Source organism: Salmo trutta, chromosome 40 (genome assembly GCF_901001165.1).
Source record: "Salmo trutta chromosome 40, fSalTru1.1, whole genome shotgun sequence".
Lineage (NCBI taxonomy): Eukaryota > Metazoa > Chordata > Actinopteri > Salmoniformes > Salmonidae > Salmo > Salmo trutta.
The window spans coordinates 18,636,007-18,652,220 of NC_042996.1; the positions used below are offsets into that span (position 1 = coordinate 18,636,007).

The following is a 16,214-nucleotide window of genomic DNA, read 5'->3' on the forward strand; positions in this document are numbered from 1 at the left end:
AAAGAGAAGGTCCAGATTGTCTAGCCCGGCTGATTTGTAGGGGTCCAGATTTTGTACCTCTTTCAGAACATCAGCTATCTGGATTTGGGTGAAGGAGAAATGGGGGAGGCTTCGGCGAGTTGCTGTGGGGGTGCAGGGCTGTTTACCAGGGTAGGGGTGGCCAGGTGGAAAGCATGGCCAGCCGTAGAAAAATGCTTATTGAAATTCTCAATTATTGTGGTGACAGTGTTTCCTAGCCTCAGTGCAGTGGGCAGCTGGGAGGAGGTGCTCTTATTCTCCATGGACTTTACAGTGTCCCAGAATTTACAGTGTCCCAGTATCTGAAATATTGTGATGGCTTGCTGGTATGCTGTTCACTTTCAGATTTGCCGTGCGTTGCCGACTGTATGCCTTGTGATAAGGCTACACACAATCCATAGCTAGGCTATTTAAAAAAATATTAACTGTTGATAATCTGTGGCTAAATTATAATCCTAACCCCAGAGTATTATTCTAAATGATTTCAATTATTTATCTCTCAGAGCAGTTATTCTATAACTTTGGCAAGTGTATTTCAATTTATCAGGGGTGCTGCGGCACCTCCAGCACCTGTCCCGGGGCTATGATTCTATAAGGAAATAAATGATAAAGTGCAACGCTGAAGAGATGAGAGTTGCAGGCTCATGTTTATCAGAGCAGGGAGAGGGAGAGAGATCATAGAAAGTGAATCTCATTCTAGTTCTGTGAGAGATACATGTGTGCTTCTCTCTCATTACAGCAATGGCCATGCATTGGTCTATGGCAAAGGGGGGGTAAAGTATCCGGCCTGCCAGGCACTTCAATCCAGCCCACGAGACATAAAACTTTTTTTCTCTTTTTTTTCTCCCTTTTTTCTCCTCGATTTCGTGGTATCAAATTGGTAGTCTTGTCCCATCAATACAGTCTTGTCCCATCGCTGCAACTCCCGTACGGACTCAGGAGAGGCGAAGGACGAGGGCCATGCATCCTCTGTAATATGACCCAGCCAAGCCGCACTGCTTCTTGACACAATGCCCACTTAACCCGGAAGCCAGCCGCACCAATGCGTCGGAAAAAACACCGTGCACCTGGCGACTGTGTCAGCATGCATGCGCCCGGCCCACCACAGTCGCTGGAGCGTGATGGGATAAGAAAATCTCGGCCTGCCAAACCCTCGCCTAACCGACGCTGGGCCAATTGTGCGCCGCCTCATGGGTCTCCCAGTCACAGCCAGCTCTGACACTGCCTGGGATCAAACCCCGGTCTGTAGTGACACCACTGCCTTAGACCGCTCCGCCACTCGGGAGTCCCCCGCAAATTGATTTTAACAAACAATGGTCCCCTTACAAATGCAGCCCTCTGTTGAATTTCAAAATCCGATGTGGCCCTCGAGCCAAAAGTTTGCCCACCCCTGGTCTATAGGCTACAACGTTGCGGAAACCATAAACCCGGGCCGGCCCAACGCAAATCAATTCTTAGAACAGGCCTATCAGGCACGTTTTCAAATTATTATTTTTTAGGGGACAGGAGAATTACAGAAGCAATTTGAATTCATTTGGATTGCTTTTATTAGAATTTTTACAAAATATTTGTTCATGCCAGGAGAGGTACCTGATTCTGGCATGGAAACAGTCCAAAACTGAGAGGTGCTGGTTCCTGTTCCGGCAGGGTTAAGCACTGATGATGTCCAAAAAGACTAGCGGGGAAAATAAAATCACCAACAGTTGGGGAAGCCTGGTATAATCTGTAATGGATACAACTTGTACAGTCTACACTCTTTGAAAAAAGTTGCAATCTAGAACCTAAAAGGGTTCTTCAGCTGTCCCCATAAGATAGCCCTTTGAAAAAACATTTTTGGTTTCAGGTAAAACCCTTTTCACACACTGTAAAAATAGAAAGAATCAAAACACCATGATTGTGTAATGAAACCATCAAAAGGAGTGCACCTAACCTGAGATTTTGTAGAGAGTTTGAATGCAAACCCAATGTAAGTGTTATGATTCACAGGAAGTGTTTTAAAACAGAATAGAAACACTCTGAAACAACCAAAGTGGTTCTTCAATCTGAATATTGGTATTTTTAAGAAAGTGTTGTGAAAAGAGTGTTGGGGTTTCAGTGCATGTAAAAGGCAACATCAAAAAACTTTTTTTGCAGACTGTCTCTCATGCAATCAAATATCTAAGACATTCAAATGGTTTATAGCCTAAATTGATGATAAGGGCCTATGGAGAATATTTTTGTGGAATTGCATTTTTTCATGATTTTTCTTTATTTAGACATTATAAACAGCAGGAGTGTAACGCTCGTCGCCTGGTGACGAGGAAGCGGACCAAAACGCAGCTGGGAGCGAACACATGTTTATTGAACACACTGGAATTAAACATGTACACAAAATCAAGAAAAAATGTCGATACGTTACGTGCTCAAAACAAAGAGACAACAACCCACAAACATCGTGGGGGAAAAGGAACTTAAATGTGATTCCCAATCAGACTTCACAAGCGACAGCTGTCTGATTGGGAAATCACCCCGAGCCCAACATAGAAATAAAACACAAAGAAAGGCTATAACCAAAACATAGAAAATAAACCATAGAAATGCCACACCCTGACCAAAATAGCAGAGTTCACCTGGTCAGGGCGTGACAAGGAGACAGAGGAAGTGTGTAAGTGGGAATTTAACCCCCGATTTCTGGGGCAGTAAGATGGTACTTTTTATTAGAATTTAATTGGGATTTTACACACTCATCCACACTGTAAAAAAAGTATTATGGGGTGAATTGTAATTGACTCAAAAAATAACCAACATACACTTAATAAAAATATATGCAAGTAATTGAAATGCTTTGTTGATTTAATTTTACTTTAAAAAATATATATAAATCTAACTTAATGTTGCTCCAAATTTTATTATATTTTATGAGGATAACGAAAGATAAAGACAATTTAGTGATTTAACTAATTGAAAGTCTGGTTTTAATCTCCTTGCACTTCCCACGTGGCTCTGTTTTTAGAGAATTTTGGGTAATTCCAAAATTGACTTCATGATTATTTTATACAGTGTTTCCGCAGATGATGTATGCAGACATTTGCCAGTTTTATAACCGCAGACCACGTGTAACTATGCCAGCCCAGGACCTCCACATCCGGCTTCTTCACCTGCGGGATCGTCAGAAGCGGGGAGGGAGGGGTGAGGAGGAGTATTTCTGTCTGTAATAAAGCCCTTTTGTGAGGAAAAGCTCATTCTGATTGGCTGGGCCTGGCTCCCCAGTGGGTCGTCCAGGCTCCCAAGTGGCTGTGCCCCTGCCCAGTCATGGGAAATCCATAGATTAGGGCCTAATTTATTTATTTGAATTGACTGATTTCCTCATATGAACTGTAACTCAGCAAAATCTTTGAAATTGTTGCATGGACTGTGTTTGTGCAAAACAGTGTGGCCAGCTCAAAGGCCGACTGTTGCGTCATTCAAACTGGACATTCTAAATAACTTCTAATCTAATCTAACCTTCTAATCACACCTGTTTGAGTGTAAACTGCAGAGACCACTGTAGAACGATCACACCCGTGTGTGTTGGTAGCTGTCAAAGGGTTAACAGTGCAGAGGGTTCTACCTCGAACCCAAAATAGTTCTACCTGGAACCCAAAAAGGTTCTCCTATGGGGAAAGCCAAAGAACTCTTTTGGATATCTCTTTTCTAAGAGTGTAATGATAGAATAAGAACCAGATGTTTTGTGAAAGTTACATGCGTTAACATTTGGCATCAAAACCAGAGAGAGTGACAGACACCAGCGAGTCGTGACTATGCAATGACGCATTGAGCAATCCATTTACACATTTCTCTCTCTCTTCACAGCAACACAGTGTGCTACCCACTCTACCATCCCCCCTCCATCGATTTCCAAGAAAGGTGGCTGGGGACAGGGGACAGACTAGACTTGCCAGACTCTCAGGCAATTCTCACATCTCTGCCTCTCTCACTCCTTTTAGCTACGGAGCTTCATCACTCAGAGCGAAGGATGTCTCCAGAGACTGATCCAAGGTTGGTTTTGCAAACCCCCCACCACCACCCCACCCAGACAGACGAATGAAAAGACCGACAGACTCTCCCTACCTACCAATACTCCATCTTCCCCAGGTACACTAGCTGCAGCCTCCAGCCTCAGACACAGAGGCATGTAAAATGGGTGAGGGAGGTTGAAAAAATAGAGGGAAATGAAAACCCCATGCCTAAACCCTGAATACATTTCCATCCTTCTACCGCATAATACACGTTTTCTGAAGTGAAAAGATGGGAGGCTAGGGGATGATGGAAACTTTTAATAAATCCCTGCTTTTATACTATTTGGTGGTGGGGAGAATAAATTACTTGTCGGGCACTGAACTTCATTTGTGTTTTTGAGAAGGAGAGAAATGCAACATTGTTCTAATCTTTCACAAGGGTCTTCCTCATCTCTCCCTCCATCTGTCTGTTAGGCTGCCAGGCTGTTAGGATGTTAAGGCTGTTAGGCTGTTAGGTAAGACTGGGTGCTTTAGAAAAGGCCCATTACCTGCTGCCATTTGTCGATTCCTGACACAATTAAATAATTGGGTCATTCTAAACTCAGCAGGGACCACTGGGCATTTGGATGTAAATTTGAAAGCTGTAGATGTAAAGTTAGACAATTCAAATTCAAGTCCTCACTGCTAAAGAAAGTCACTTTCAACCGCAAATAGTTCCCTTTACAATATATTGGGGAGATGCTGTTTAAGGTAACAAGGTATACTATCGTTTTGATAGATGATTAGACAGGCATCAGTGTAATAAAAATAATAAAAATAAGATTTAAAAAATGAAATACCCTTTAAAAGGAACTGAACTTTGCAAGCAACGTCCACACACAGCAACGATAACAAAAGCCTTCAATGACAAAGAAATGTCAAAAACACATGACCTCTATTCACTTACTCTAGTATATAACCCAGCAGCATGACTGCACATCTCTCAGTAAGATACCTTAAATAGCCTACGAGCTGTGTCAGAACTCTCCATCTAGTCTCCATGGTTGATCTGTGGACTGTGGTCCTTGTGAAAGGAGCCAGCCTAACTGAGCATGGTGCAGATAGATGACTTCAGATGGGTTCCACCTCCTGCTACAGCCCTGAAGCATGCACGAATGCACAAACAAATCCACTCACTCACAAACAGTCACACACACACAGCCTGCTACAGCCTTCTTGAGATCAGAGAGGAATTCCTGTAGAAGTCTAGTTGCGTCTGCCGAAGGGAGGTTAGGGACTAATAAGTGTCTGTCTGTCTGTCTGTCTGTCTGTCTGTCTGTCTGTCTGTCTGTCTGTCTGTCTGTCTGTCTGTCTGTCTGTCTGTGTGTGTGTGTTGTTGTGCATGATGCAATCTCTGACTCATTTTCACTAATTTCTCTCTGGTAGATATTAACGCTCTCTGGTAGATATTAACTCTTTGTAAAAGTGAAAAGTAAAAGTGTCATTTTGTTCAGTTAGTGGGAGCAGAGCAGCACTGGGAGGCCTATTAGTTAGCAGCACTGGGAGACCTATCTGTTAGCAGCACTGGGAGGCTTATCTGTTAGCAGCACGGGGAGGCCTATATGTTAGCAACACTGGGAGGCCTATCTGTTAGCAGCACTGGAGGCCTATATGTTAGCAGCACTGGAGGCCTATATGTTAGCAGCACAGGGAGGCCTATATGGGGAGGCCTATATGTTAGCAGCACTGGGAGGCCTATCTGTTAGCAGCACAGGGAGGCCACTCTGTTAGCAGCATGGGGAGGCTTATCTGTTAGCAGCATGGGGAGGCTTATCTGTTAGCAGCATGGGGAGGCCTATCTGTTAGCAGCATGGGGAGGCTTATCTGTTAGCAGCATGGGGAGGCCTATCTGTTAGCAGCATGGGGAGGCCTATCTGTTAGCAGCATGGGGAGGCCTATATGTTAGCAGCATGCGGAGGCCTATATGTTAGCAGCACTGGAAGGCCTATCTGTTAGCAGCACTGGAAGGCCTATCTGTTAGCAGCACGGAGAGGCCTATCTGTTAGCAGCACGGGGAGGCTTATCAGTTAGCAGCACGGGGAGGCTTATCTGTTAGCAGCATGGGGAGGCTTATCAGTTAGCAGCATGGGGAGGCTTATCTGTTAGCAGCACGGGGAGGCTTATCAGTTAGCAGCACGGGGAGGCTTATCTGTTAGCAGCATGGGGAGGCTTATCAGTTAGCAGCATGGGGAGGCTTATCTATAAGCAGCATTGGGAGGCTTATCTGTTAGCAATACAGGGAGCCCTATCTGTTAGCAGCATGGGGAGGCTTATCTGTTAGCAGCATTGGGAGGCTTATCTGTTAGCAATACAGGGAGCCCTATCTGTTAGCAGCATGGGGAGGCCTATATGTTAACAATACAGGGAGCCCTATCTGTTAGCAGCATGGGGAGGCCTATATGTTAACAATACAGGGAGGCCTATCTGTTAGCAGCATGGGGAGGCCTATATGTTAACAATACAGGGAGGCCTATCTGTTAGCAGCATGGGGAGGCCTATATGTTAACAATACAGGGAGGCCTATCTGTTAGCAGCATGGGGAGGCCTATATGTTAACAATACAGGGAGGCCTATCTGTTAGCAGCATGGGGAGGCCTATATGTTAACAATACAGTGAGGCCTATCTGTTAGCAGCATGGGGAGGCCTATATGTTAACAATACAGGGAGGCCTATCTGTTAGCAGCATGGGGAGGCCTATATGTTAACAATACAGGGAGGCCTATCTGTTAGCAGCATGGGGAGGCCTATATGTTAACAATACAGGGAGGCCTATCTTTTAGCAGCATGGGGAGGCCTATATGTTAACAATACAGGGAGGCCTACCTGTTAGCAGCATGGGGAGGCCTATATGTTAACAATACAGTGAGGCCTATCTGTTAGCAGCATGGGGAGGCCTATATGTTAACAATACAGGGAGGCCTATCTGTTAGCAGCATGGGGAGGCCTATATGTTAACAATACAGGGAGGCCTATCTGTTAGCAGCATGGGGAGGCCTATATGTTAACAATACAGGGAGGCCTATCTGTTAGCAGCATGGGGAGGCCTATATGTTAACAATACAGGGAGGCCTATCTGTTAGCAGCATGGGGAGGCCTATATGTTAACAATACAGGGAGGCCTATCTGTTAGCAGCATGGGGAGGCCTATATGTTAACAATACAGTGAGGCCTATCTGTTAGCAGCATGGGGAGGCCTATATGTTAACAATACAGTGAGGCCTATCTGTTTATCTGTTAGCAGCATGGGGAGGCCTATATGTTAACAATACAGTGAGGCCTATCTGTTTATCTGTTAGCAGCACAGGGAGGAATATCTGTATCTGCTGTAGTTAACAGACATCTCAAAGGCTACTTTTACATCCTCCAGCACGTCGATGTTGAACACCTCAGCACAACAAAGCAGGTGTCTTAGCCCTCACTAAATGCAAAGAGAGAGGAAAGAAGAGGGGTAGAGAGAGAGAGAGAGAGAGAGCGAGAGAGCGTAAAAGAGAGAGAGATGGAGGGGGTGAGAGAGAGAGATGGAGTAGGAGAGGGAGAGTGAGAGAGAGAAGGAATGGGAGCGAGGGAGAGTGAGAGATAGAGGAATAGGGAGGAGGGTAGACAGAGAGGGAGGAAGGTAGACAGAGAGGAAGAGAGATAAACAGCGTTAAATGACTCTCCTTTGTCCCGGGGTAGGAGTCGGACACTGATCATTGTAACAGAGACACTATACATTTGCCATGCCGACAGAAATGTAATTCTGGCCCATTCAGACCCGGCTAATCAGGCCCCGCTGCAACACCATCCATTAGTGTGAGTGTGTGCGTGTGCGTGCACATGTACGTGTCTGAGGAGAACACTTCCTGGTCTAGCACGGACGTCTGGGATCGACTCGCCAACCTTCCAGGTGGAGGTTCAGACACATTCGTGTCTGTGAGCAACTGGTCTGGTCTGAGTTAGAAAAACACGGAACAATCACTGGCCAGACAGATTGTGTCTGTGCATGTCTACTAAAACACTATATTACGGCCTAGTATAAGAGCATATCAATGGTTCTAGAAATGGTTCTGGATACTGTTAGAACAGGTTGTACTCTAACCATATATGCCGTGTCCGTCTAAGAAAGACGAGTAGATTTCGAAAGTAGAGCTCTGATCCTCCTTATCTTTACCAACTTGTTTTTAATCATGGACCAACATATCCAAAAAGTTCTTCAGATGGTATGGTATGTTGATAACATTTCCGATTCAGTTTTTCCTAATGATTTGTTTTTGTGTATGTGAAGCCCTCTTCAATCAATTTACCCAATTAGAGCCTAACTAAACATAAGTGCTTAAATGAACATTGACCTTTTGGCATGGGGTTATTCATCACATACGTGTCTTTAAGTCTGTTATGAACATAACAATGTCGAGGTTGAGTCACTCTATTTTAATCGATCTGTTTGTTTACTGAATCACTAATTATAGTGATCCCAAGCCATCCACCCACGTTTCACTGCATGCCAAAACTAAAACCTAACAGACTACAAATTGAGTCATTTATGCTAGATATATTCATAGCATGATTACGTCGGGATAGTACAGCTAACAACCAATAGTGGCTGTGTACAAAGATACATCTGCTATTACATTCTAAACGGCAACGACAGAGATTTCAGAAACGTGGTGAATAGGTTGGCATTCGGTAAGCACACCGACATATGGGCATCTGCAGCAGTCATTCAGCTTTATTTTTTTTACACCAAACAATACAACAATGTATTTTAATCATGACATTTGACCCCTTCTCTGAAGATGGTTCTACAGCCGGAGAGTAAACCTGAAGTCACTGGAGCGGAACTATGCAGCCGGTAAAGTGCTTTTGGGTCGTGCAGGCTGATTCACACACTCTTCTCTAGCGCTCTCCTGCACGCACGCACGCACACACACACACACACACACAAACTCACAATAACGCAGTTCTGCAGTGATGCTGTGCAAATTGCCTGTGGGGTATATAGAGGTGAACTGTCTGTGTTATTTCGCCCTGTCGCTTGAGGAGTTTGGGACGCCAGGCGGGGATAGTGACCAGATGAGGTCACTATGGGGTGAAAAAAGGGACACGTTTCACACTGTTTGGTGTACATACACACAGAGAAACACACAGACACAATAGAAGAGTATCTACGGGTGCAGAGACTGTGCTGTCTGTCTGTGGTCGACCCTCTCTGTGTCTGTCTATAGGCAGAAAGGAATGACGCCGCACTAAACAATAATGCTTCTAAATAGTACCAGATAAGGGTTCTTTGGCTTGTAACCATAGCGGAACCTTTTTTGACGGTTCAATGAAGAACCATGCTCATAAGGTTCTAAATGGAACTTGTATTTAAAGAACCCTGTCCTATTGTTCTAATAGACATTAAAAAATGTTGCAGTAGCACCAATAAAGGGTTCTGCTATGGTTACAACCCTTTTGGGGGCTATATAGAACCCTTTTTTATGGTTATTTGTAGAACCTTTATAGAGAATGGTTCTATAAAGAACCTTCCTCAATCTGAAAGTTTCTTTGTAAATTCCTTTTAAAGAACAGATTCTGGTAAACCTTAATCTATTTACAAGTTTAATCAAATTGGCACCCTCTGGAACAGCTGGCAGACCCTGAGAAGATCATTGAGAACCACTGACAGAATGAATCAACCATTCTTAATTGAGACAAGACCACATGTGCATCCTCAACACACTTTCTAGCCATAGTCATGCATAAATTGTAATGGCATAACACAACACATTAGATCAACTGGAATGACACTCAGACTCACGGTTGCACAAAAAGAGCTGTCCGCAACCGACACCCCAAAATATTCTAATGAGCCGCCTCCCCCACATTTGAATTGTCACTGAAAGAGCAAAGAACCCTCCCTTCTCTGAACTGTAAAAAAACCATTGAAGAGTTCTTTGAGTCATTATTGTTCCACATAAAAGCATCACCCTTCCCAATAAAAAAACCTTGAGGAACACTTGTTTTTTTAGTGTGTACACAGTCAGGAAAGCAGTGACCCAGTATCAGCACATATTAAGACATACCGACTCACCACTTACCTCCAACGACTGTATCCGTGTGGTAAAACTGCCTTTATGGAGCTCATATTGTTGACTTTAGTAATACTCACGGAGAAAAGGGGTAATTTGATAAGAGAAGAACTGTCTAGTGAACACTACAATGAACTCCACAACAACAAAGTCAAACCAGAGATGTCTGGTGACAATGGAAATGAATGCTTTCACCTTGAGATAAACAGAACTCTGCTGCGTTAATTGGTTACAAAGGCTTGTTTGATGTCTCTCTCTCTCTCTCTCTCTCTCTCTCTCTCTCTCTCTCGTCCTCTCTCTCTCTCTCTCTCTCTCTCTCTCTCTCTCTTCTCTCTCTCTCTCTCTCTCTCTCTCTCTCTCTCTCTCTCTCTCTCTCTCTCTCTCTCTCTCTCTCTCTCTCTCTCTCTCTCTCTCTCTCTCTCTCTCTCTCTCTCTCTCTCTCTCTCTCTCTCTCTCTCTCTCTCTCTCTCTCTCTCATGAATTGCATCATCTCCCCTTGATCCTCAGAAGCCCATAATCAAGGACAAGGATCTGGGAGACTAAAGCGGAGGACATTGACTGACAGTGAAGGATAGGCCTACCACTATGTTGTCAATGTCATCCTCCTCTTTCTTCTCCACCTTTTCCTCCGTATAATCTCTCTACTCCCTCCATCATCAATCAACACAGAGTCTTGTACGGCATACCATACAGTGCTGTGGTGTGGCATGATGAATAGACAGATGAAGGCAGACATACTGAATCTTGTCACCTGTGTTTTTGTCCACAATTGATCTGTGGGGACAGGGTGACTGAGAACAAGGTTTCCACACACACTCTCTTACACACACACACAGCTTTAGGCTGACTCAAACAATATTATGGTCTGTAAAATGAGTCAGACTTCCACTATAGTTAAGGGACAGCGAGGATTTCAGACAGCGATGGAAATACAAGTCTGGAGATGAAAACATTCAATCCTACAAAGCGAATGAAATAGCTCGTTGCGATATCCCTTTAATGAATGATTCTCAAAGAGATGTTTTGTCTTCGTTCGTCCATCTGTGGTGAATTCCTCTCCCGTGCCAGTTGAGCTGCTATAGAACAGTTATTGTGTGCTGGTGCTGTTATCTGTTCAGGGCTGGTGACTAAAGCTTACACACACACACACACACACACACACACACACACACACACACACACACACACACACACACACACACACACACACACACACACACACACACAGAGAGAGACCTGTGGTACACAGACACGATGGGTAGGTACCACAGCAGACACACAGGCTCCCTGGTCTCCAGGGCCCAGGGCTTATCCTCTCTTCTTCACCCCAGCAGCGAAAACAGCAGGCTTGGATGATGTAAGGCCAGAGAGTCCCTCTCCTGGTTATAATGGTTGGTTAAGGGTCAAAGCTCTACGGGTTTGTCCAGGCTGGCAGAAGGTGGTGCTGTGTTGTGTTAGGCTGTTGCCCTAGTGGCAGGTACTGAGCTGAGTTGGTATCGCCTGGGGGACTGAGATAAACTGGCATTGCACCAGGAGAAGGTAATTGATTCAGAGCCGGGTTCATTATTGCTGGCCCAGTCAGGTACTGCCTCTCTCTGCCAGATCTGACCAGGGGCCTGGAGACAGAAGATGAAGCCTTTCTTCATGACCATTAGAGAGAAAGGTGGCTGGAGTGTGTTGTCACTGTGTCCTTTCATCAGCCATGGTGACTCACGGTCAGTCCCCTCCACTCCCTGGCAGCCTGCCTGAGGCCAGTCATGACGGGCCATAGTCAGAGCCTCTGCCTGGATCTGTCTGGATGTCACTGGAGCTACTGCTCCACAGTCTGGGGGTTTGGAAGCCCTGGCATTCTCCAGGCACGTCTCTGAATCTGCCCGTCCGTCTGTCTGTCTGTGTAATTACCATGTTCTGATACTAACTATTGGAGAGTGGAAGAGGAAGAGAAGGGGAAATGGGGTGCAGGAGGGGTGAGGAGACATATCATAGGCCATGCAGTACCCCACGCCTGACATTACACATGGCCTGACCGTGCCTCGTGTTGTCCGCTACTACGCATGAGGGAGCGGCTGAGAGACAACGGGGTTAAATCAAGTTTGCTCTAATGTCAACATCCACCAACATCAGTGGGTCGTTGTAGACTGTCAGTCTATAGTCAGCACTGTCGTGTACTGGCCTCGTCTCGCCTTGAGGCATCCACTGCTACTCAAGAGGAAGAGGCAATGGGGGAGGCGTATGTCCTAACGTCAACAAACACACACACACACACACACACAAAAACAGACATACACACACCATCCACTGATGCAGGTCATTCTAACTGTCAGTCTACAGCTGTCCCAGTCTCCCCACCACAGTGAGGTCCAGTCATATGGAACTGTTTAGGGAACGGCTCAGGCTCAGTGAGCCTACGTTCATCCCTTGTTTGCTCATCATTTGCGGTTATTATCTTTTTTGGACGCATCTCGTTTAGGAGCCCTGGCTAGTTTGCTAAATGTGAATGGAATTAATTCCAGATAATCAAAGGTTAATGAACAAATGAAACAAAGGCCAATTGGATAGTTGTTTATGAGAGGTTGTTACCAGAGGGGAGGCAGGGGAGCAGAGAGGACACACACACACACACAGACACACACACACACAGAGGAGACAGAGATTGTTACTTCCACTAATCAGACGCTGAAACATGGTGCTCATTGTTGCATGCCTATTGACTTTCTCATCTGACTGTCGTGTGGTATTAGTTACTAGACTAATTGGCTGGCTATTATATCTTCTATCTCCCTCTCTCTCTTTGTGTGTGTGTGTGTGTGTGTGTGTGTGTGTGTGTGTGTGTGTGTGTGTGTGTGTGTGTGTGTGTGTGTGTGTGTGAATCCTCCGTCTCTATGTTGAAATCCACCTCTTATCCTACAGCTGGAGGAGGAGAGTCTGTCATCTGGATGTCTGGACGGGGGAGAGAGAATATCTCCCTCTCTTTCACTCTATCCCTCTTCCTCTCTGTCTCTCTCAATCTCTCAGTCTCCTCCCTCTCTCCTCCCTCTCTCTCTCACTCTGTCCCATCTCACTGTCTCTCTCAATCTCTCCCCCCTCTCAGTCTCCTCCCTCTCTCCTCCCTCTCTCCCACTCTCTTCTTCACACACATCAATAGGAAAACAGTGTACCATACTGTTACAACTTATAGTCAATCTTTCATTCCCTCTCCGTCTCGCTCCCTCCTGTTTCCACTCCCTCTCTTTCCCCTCCCTCACACAAGAGAGAATCTGCTAGTTAAAATGTACACACCATCCCCTCTCTCCACAGACATCCCCCATCATCACGTTATTAATGGTCAGGTGCGTTTTACACGTTATGGTGTAAACATCCTTATTATGCCTAGAGGGAGCTGAGACGTGCTTCACAAACACAAACACACACATAATGTCTCGGGAATCATAACTCCTCGATTAAACAGCAATTACGACAGCTGCTCAGTGGCAGCGTGCGGGGAGGAGGGGAAGTGGCGGCGGCATTGGCAGTCATCATATTATTAAATAATAACTCAATCACTTAATAATCACAATCATTCCATCACTGGGGATTAGGACAGAGAGGACGTGAGGGAGAAATATATAGAGAGAGAGAGGCGGAAAAAAGAGAAAGGGAAAGAGAGAGAAAGAGAGAGAGAGAGAGAGAGAGACGGAAAGAGAGAAAGGGAAAGAGAGAGAAAGAGAGAGAGAGGGAAAGAGAGAGAAAGAGAGAGAGAGGGAAAGAGAGAGAGGAGGGGAAGAGAGAGAGGGAAGAGAGAGGAGAGAGGGGAAGAGAGAGGGAGTGAGAGCGAGAGGGGGAGAGAGAGAGCGAGAGAGAGAGAGAGAGAGAGAGAGAGAGAAAGAGGGGGGAGAGAGAGAGGGGGGAATATATATAGAGATAGGGAGAGAGGGGGAAAGAGAGAGAGAGAGCAAGAGAGAGAGAGAGAGAGTGGGGGAGAGAGCGGGGGAAAGAGAGCGAGAGAGAGAGAGAGAGAGAGAGAGAGAGAGAGAGGGAAGAGAATAGTTGGTCTATTATGACACCTGTCATTACTTTGTGATTACATCCATGTTGCCTGCTGTGGCATCATTCTGTTGTTCCTCCCAGCTTCTCTTCATTAAAACCACTTCAGAGGGACAGTCAGTCGACTTCTCTCTCCTCTCAGACTCGTCACACACATACATGTAGGCACATACACACACACACACACACACACACACACACACACACACACACACACACACACACGTGTACGCGCAAACATACGGTTCATCTTCCAGCCACACTCATGTCTAGAGACCGCCACAGACAGGGTAGTGGTAGAATCATGGTGTTAGTATTACTCCACAACTGGAAGACAGGACACAGTGTAGTGGAATAAAAGCTGTCCGTTCGGGAGCAGGAAACAGGGAACGGACATTTACTTCATTCTCATCACTTAGGACTGCAATTGCCTTCTACCCAGAGCCTACTGAATGAAATATGTTAGTTTGAGTGTGTGGATCTGCAGGGCACTCTCTTTTAGATTTGAAATGTTGTGCTCAGCATCGTATCAAATGGACAGACAGACAGACATCTCCACTGCTGTTTTTTCCCTTCTATTCCCTCCGCCCTCCACCCCCCTGTCCCCTCCAGCCATGTCAACATCTGCACTAGCAAGGCTAAACATCTAAATAGCTGACTGTTCACTGTCACACCACATAGCCCTCAGCACAGCACAGTATAGAAACCCACAGTAAAGGCACACAGTAGAAACTAGCAGCACTGCTTACAGCAGTAAGCACAGCAGGGGCCTCCAACACAAATGCTCACTGATGTTGATCTGTGAGTTTGGGAGGGAATCCACGTGTCTGAATTGACTGTTTGAATATGGTGTCTGAATTGATGCCATATTCCCCAAACAAACATTATGCATTTCAGGATATTGGGAATGAGGTGTCATTTGACGTTTCCCTTCCCACACTAAGAAAAATAGCCATCGGTGATCGCTGGCAAATCCCAGCAATCTCAACAAACACACAGAGACAAGTTAAAACCACTAGAGTTTATCTGATGAAATACGTTTTTTTTATGCTGACTGACTGTCAATCTGTAGCTGACAGATACTATCTGATAGTTAATATCGCTGACGTTTTTAAATATAGATATTTGAGACTGGCATCTACTAGGGCAGCTACTGTTGTACAGAGTTCCACAGAGACCCAGCACCGAAGAGAGATGTCCAAACACTCCAGAACTGCAGACTGTGTTCATAAAGATTCAGCACCTCCATTCAGTACTGCGTGTTAGAGTGTGTCTGAGCATGTTTTCGCTATTCCACAAACCTGTTTCCCGGGAGATCTGCACGAAGGCCTCGACACCGCTCTCGCCGTAGTTCCCCTCAGAGGCTAGCGTGGACACGTAGTTCCATCCCATCGCCGTGACGATGTCCATCATTGCCTGGGCCTGGTAGGAGTCCGGAGGTACGACACGGGAGAAGAAGTCATACCTCGTGTTGTCACTGAGCTCCGGGGCCGTGGACGCATAGCTGATCTGAGGGATCTGAGGAGAGAGGGAGAGAGAAAAGAAGGAAGGGATGAGTTAGGTTCGAATTTGCATCTGGAGCCAAGGACACGTATAGCTAATCTGAGGGGATTCTGAGGAAAGACAGAGTAAGCAGAGAGAGAGAGAGAGAGAGAGAGAGAGAGAGATGAAGGAATGCGTTGAGAGATGAGAGTAGAAAGGGTGTCACTCTCCAGAGGATAGGGGGACAGAATGAGAAGGTAATTACTGATAGCATGGCACTGTAGAAATTGAGATAGATTACACTAGCCAGAGGTCATACTCCATCCAAGTGGTTTATCAGGGATCAGACAGCCCAGCTATAAGAGCCTCGGAAAAGGAGAGAGCCAAGGCACCTGAGACAGACAGGCAGAGAAGCAATGCAGGAGAGCCCCAGACAGGAGACAGGTTGGGGAGTGAAGGTAGGCAAGGAGAGGCTGGATAGGGAGGCAGGCAGAGAGAGGCTTGGATAGAGATGTAGAGAGAGGCTTGGATAGAGATGTAGAAAGAGAGAGGCTTGGATTTGGAGGTAGAGAGATGCTTGGATAGAGAGGTAGAGAGATGCTTGGATAGAGAGGTAGAGAGATG

The 16,214-nt window shown here is 45.7% G+C and overlaps 1 protein-coding gene across 2 annotated transcripts in view; it reads right to left on the bottom strand.

Annotated features, from left to right (window-relative positions):
• The window catches only part of grm8a (glutamate receptor, metabotropic 8a), a 276,591-nt gene that overhangs the window by 142,287 nt on the left and 118,090 nt on the right, over window positions 1–16,214 (bottom strand). For both annotated transcript variants that reach the window (XM_029742256.1, XM_029742258.1), the window contains exon 3: window positions 15,410–15,626. In XM_029742256.1, the coding sequence (XP_029598116.1) occupies window positions 15,410–15,626 (217 nt within the window). The remainder of the gene's footprint in view (window positions 1–15,409; window positions 15,627–16,214) is intronic.